General features: G+C 52.5%; 1 protein-coding gene across 1 annotated transcript; it reads right to left on the reverse strand.

The window, feature by feature from the left end:
• Positions 1 to 572: 572 nt before the first annotated feature.
• KRT35 (keratin 35) lies at positions 573 to 4837 on the reverse strand. The gene is made up of 7 exons (XM_055407826.2): positions 4314 to 4837; positions 3437 to 3519; positions 3086 to 3242; positions 2657 to 2818; positions 2240 to 2365; positions 1597 to 1817; positions 573 to 1012 (listed from the first exon to the last, which is right to left on the reverse strand). Exons 1-7 carry the CDS (start codon positions 4782 to 4784, stop codon positions 865 to 867), a joined length of 1368 nt encoding a protein of 455 aa, XP_055263801.2. The 5' UTR covers positions 4785 to 4837; the 3' UTR covers positions 573 to 864.
• Between the last annotated feature and the right edge of the window lie 305 nt (positions 4838 to 5142).

Consider the following 5142-nt stretch of genomic DNA (forward strand, 5'->3'; position numbering starts at 1 on the left):
TCAGTCGTGCCTGACTCTTTGGTATCCCATGGACTGCAGCCCACCAGGTTCCTCTATCTATGGGATTTTCCAGGCAAGCATACTGGAGTGGTTTGCCATTTCCTTTGCTGGGGGATCTTCCTGACCCAGGGATCGAACCCGGGTCTCCTGCCCTGCAGGCAGACTCTTTTCCGACTGAGCTACCAGAGAAGCCCTTGGAGAAGGGTCTTAAACAAGAAAACTGAGCTAAACATCCCACTGTAGACCCCTAACCCCTAGCCACCCCAAAGAGGGACATCAGTTCAGTTCAGTTCAGTTCAATTCAGTCGCTCAGTCGTGTCCAACTCTCCGCAGCCCCATGAATCACAGCACACCAGGCCTCCCTGTCCATCACCAACTCCCGGAGTTCAGGGACCCTGTAATCCCCCGGCTCATACATGACCAACCTCCCCCATTCATCTGCCTTAAAGTCACCTCTCTTCACCCAAACCAACAGAGACCCAAACCAACAATATCAGAACAGAGCTGGTTAGGCATAGAGAACCAGAGTAAACGTGCTTTATTGTTCCTACAATAGAAGCCTTTTGCTGCATTTCAGACACCACCAAAACAGCGCCCAGTAGGAAAACCTGACCCAGGAGGCAGCTTGAGAACAGAGGCTCTGGCCCCCATCGAAATGATGAGAAGCTGAGGCCTTCGAGGTCTTATTGCCACTAAGGCCTCCGACACTAGTGGCAGGCTTTGAGAAAGATAAAGTGTAATTGTCTGGGCCTGGGCTAGGGACAAAGTTACAGGGGAATGGGCTTTAGGATTACAGTTGAATTGAGGCCAAGTCCAAGTCCAAATCCTGGATACAATGGCCTTGGCTTTCTGGACTAGTCACTCTCAGAACCGGCTTCCCGGGCAGGGCACACAGATGGGGCGGGGGCTACAGGTGGTGCGGGCTGTGCCAGGCCCACAGGAGGCCGCAGGAAGACAAGGGAGGCAAGACTTAGAGGGCAAGTGGTCCGGGGCACACGGGTTACAGGAGAGCCTAGGAGAAAAAAAGAAAGTCAGATCGCTATGATTTTCCAGTTGCTATTTTTCAATAACTCGGAGCACCTTAAAAGTCCTCAAGTCCTTGGGCTTAGAGATTTTGCACATGAGCCACCTGTTCTCCTTGCTGGGCCCTACATTGAACCTTTCTCTGCTCCTGATTCTGATGTTTCGCCTTGAACTTGCGTTCACTCACAGTTGTCAAAGAAAGAAGTAATTATAATGCATCACGTAGTTCAGCTATGAAAAATGCAATGATGTCATAATGATGAAAACTCTAAATATTGATTTAACGAAAATGAAATACATAAGAATAATAAATTACATTCAAGAATTAATTTAATAATTTTTTTCAAGTTAATGAATAAAGAAGAAATATAGTCTTCTAATCCTGCCCCCTCATTTTACCAATGAGGAAACAGAGGCCCAGAGGGCAAAGGAAATCGCCAGGGTCAAAGGATGACTATATAACAAGACCTAAACCAAAACCCAGGGCCTCTGAATTCAAATACCAGGCTCTTCCCAGGCCACCACGCTATCTCTCCAGGGCTTCATAGACGAGAGAGCATGCAAGGTACTCACTTGCAGTCCTCGCTGTCCAGCAGCCCCCGGTACGTGTTGATCTCACACTCCAGCCGGGCCCGCACATCCAGCAGCACCTGGTATTCCTGGTTCTGCCGCTCCAGGTCACAGCGGATCTCCGCCAGCTGCAGCTCCACATTGCCGATCAGGCCCTGCATCTGGGCCAGCTGTGAGCTGTAGCGGGCCTCCGTCTCTGCCAGGGTAGATTCCAAAGCATCTCTCTGTGAGGGCAAGGATTGTATAGGAAGGAAGAATCACTTCAAGCCTGGATGAGCCACAATCAGATATCTCATCTGAGATGAGTCAATTAGCCCTTTAGCTTCCTGATCTAGAGAGGAGCTCCCTTGTTAATGATATCTCTGAGTCACTGATAATTACTCTCAGAATGAATCTGTTCTCACAAATATAGGAGATGCTGCCAGGACAGGCCGGGTGCTACTAGTCACCTGTCTTTTACCCCCTGGGACCTTGGTTAATGGGATTTGGGCCCTCCTTCCTCTTCTCTGCACAGAAAATCCCTGAAACTCAATAACTTGACCCTCTGGATCCTGCCCACGTGGTCAGAGCATGGAGGCTGGGGTGGGTGGGCCCCTGCACTGCTAGGTTTGGTCCAGCCACGGCCCCAAGCCAGCCTCGGGCTCACCATGCTGTGCTGTGCCTGCAGCTCAATCTCCAGGGCATTGACTGTACGTCTCAGCTCAATGATCTCCGCCTGGTAGGACTGCAGCTGCTCCGAGCTGGACACCACCTGCTGGTTCAGTTCCTCAGTCTGAAACACACACACATGGGACCCAGTCAGAAATACCAGGGACTCAGCTTCAGAAGTCGACAGAAGCCACTTAGAATCATGAGCCAAGAAGGACAGTCCAGATCATCCAGTCCACCCCATTCATCTCACCCTTGAGATCACTGTCGCCTTCAGGACAGCAACGTGCCCAAGGTGCACAGCGAGGTTGAAACAGGGCTGGGACTCAAACTCAGGTTTTTGATTCAGAGTCTCAAGGTCATTTCTGTGACCTACCATGTGTCTCTATTGCAGTGACGGTTTCCAGGTACCCACCTGGGTGTTGAACCAGTCCTCAGCCTCCCGGCGGTTATTTTCCACCAGGGTCTCATACTGGCACCTCATCTCATTCAGAACACGGTTCAGGTCAACGGGCGGGGCAGCATCCACCTCGACGTTGAGTCGATCACCAAGCTGGCAGCGCAGTGAGTTCACTTCCTGTGGCACAGGCCAGGGTCAGCACTAAATTTCCCAGATGGATGCCTCCCCCATGCCTACCTGCTCCCCATGTTCACTTGCTCCCCGTGCTCACCTACCCCCCAACCTCACCTTCTCTCCCAGTTTCACCTGCCCCCCATGCTCACCTACCCCCCATGCTCTTCTATTCTCCATGCTTACCTGTCCCCCAGCCTCACCTTCTCCTCCAGCTTCACCTGTTCCCCATGCCTACCCTGGCACCCCATGCTCACCTGCCCCCATGCTCACCTCCTCATGGTTCTTCTTAAGACAGAGCAGCTCCTCCTTCAGGGACTCCACCTGGGCCTCCAGGTCAGCCTTGCACAAGGTCAGATCATCCAGGATCCTACGCAGGCCGTTCATGTCTGACTCCACCAGCTGCCGCATGGATACCTCGGTCTCATACCTGATAGGCACATAGCAGAGTGCCTGAAGCTGTTTTTTCTTTCTATATCTATGTCAGATCCCACCCCAGACTGGCCTGGTGCTATGTGTCCTGCCTTATGTCTCAGTGATTCATGGTAACCCAAAACCTGAGTCTGGACACCACCCACATCCAGCTGTACCAGCCCCAACCAAAGGGCAAATGGAATAACTCACTTGGTCCTGAAGTCATCTGCAGCCAGCTTGGCATTGTCAATCTGCACCACCAGCCTGGCATTCTCAGACTTGGTGCACAGGGTCTGCGGAAATAAAGAAGTGACTTCAGGGAAAGAAAAGGCATTCTGCTGGCAGGAGCTCCCCATCCTGCTGCCCAGCTCAGCTGGCATGGGCTGCCTTTGGAGGGAGAGGGTCACCTATCCCTGAGCTTTTGGCAGCTGAGACTCCATGAAGCTTATGGGCGTGTTGTAGGGATCAGAGCAGGAAACCCTATGGTCCCTAGCAATGCAGGGTATCTCAGATCTGTAACCTGGATTAGAGACAGGGAAATGCTGCAGGAAAGACCTGACATGGCGGCTTCTTCCTATCTTCCTGTCTCCCAGGACTGGAGGGGTGTTCAGCAGATCATTAGCAAGAACATAGTGTATGATTCCCTGGACACAAATTCTCCCTTCCAGGAGTTGGCTAGGACTTTCTGGGGATGTGGGCTGGGCAAGAAGGAAACTTCTGACAGGCTCTCCCAGAGTTAGTTATAGGAAACCTGGTCTGCACCAAATCCCCTCCCCTTAGAAAAGAAAGAAAAAAATAAATTTAAACCCAGAGAGGTGGCTTGTGGTATTACATTAAAGGTCTCATAACCAGTTAGTTCATAGAGTTTGTACTCAAGCTCTGACTCCACTAACCACCCCCTGGATCAGTCAGTTAACCAGCCTGAGCCTCAGTGTTCTCATCTGTAAAATGGCCAAATGATACCTCCTTGGAAGAAGCAAAGGAGGCTGCAAATGTGACAAAGCTTTGTGACCTCTGAAGTGTCCCATGGGAACAGAGTTACCAGGCTAGTGCTGGTGGCCCCAGGCTCCGTTTCAGACCCACTCACCTTCTTCTGGAGCTCCTCAATGGTCTGGAAGTAGGACTGGTAGTCGGGGCACAGGTAGGGCACCTGCCGCTCACACCACTCGCGGATGCGGCTCTCCAGCTCCGCGTTCTCCCGCTCCAGCTGCCGCACCTTCTCCAGGTAGCTGGCCAGCCGGTCGTTCAGGAACTGCATGGTCTCCTTCTCATTGCCAGTAAGAATGCCCTCGCCGAACCAGCCCCCGGCCATGCTGTAGCTGGTAGCAAAGCCTCCAGAGGGGAGGCAGAGAGCAGGGAGGCAGCTGGCGGCCCTGCAGCTGCTCTTGCCCAGCCCAACTGAACAGGCAGAGAAACTCCGGGGCCCCCGGGAGAAGCCGGGGAGCTTGCAAGAGCTGCTGGAGAACATTGTGGACACACGAGCCGAGCCCCCACCGGCCCCTCCTGGGACCTTGAGAGACCCCGACGAGAAGCTGGCCTTGAGGCATTTGGAAGCCATGACTTTGACAATACACGTGAGAGAGCTTCGGAGCCCGGAAACCCCCTGATACAGAGAAGCAGCTCCTTATGCCCGGGTTTATATCTCCACCCCAATGGGCGTTGTTCTTTACAAAGTGTTTTCTCCTTGTTAAAGTTAATACCACTTTCCATCAGAACCCCTCATTAACCTCATGTTTAGCTTCCCGTGAACATTTCCTGGCCTCGTAAAAAAAAGAGCCCCGTTGGACCAGGGGCTACGGCAAGACTCATCTCCAGCTCCCCATGTCCCCCAGAGGCCAGGTCTTCATCTGTTCTTCAAAGGAGCCTATCATCAGCGTCCAGAGGTGTGGGAGTCCAGCCGGCTGTCTCAGCTTTCT

Source organism: Moschus berezovskii, chromosome 20, assembly GCF_049115385.1.
Source record: "Moschus berezovskii isolate FMDL1 chromosome 20, NW_MosBer_1.0, whole genome shotgun sequence".
Taxonomy (NCBI): domain Eukaryota; kingdom Metazoa; phylum Chordata; class Mammalia; order Artiodactyla; family Moschidae; genus Moschus; species Moschus berezovskii.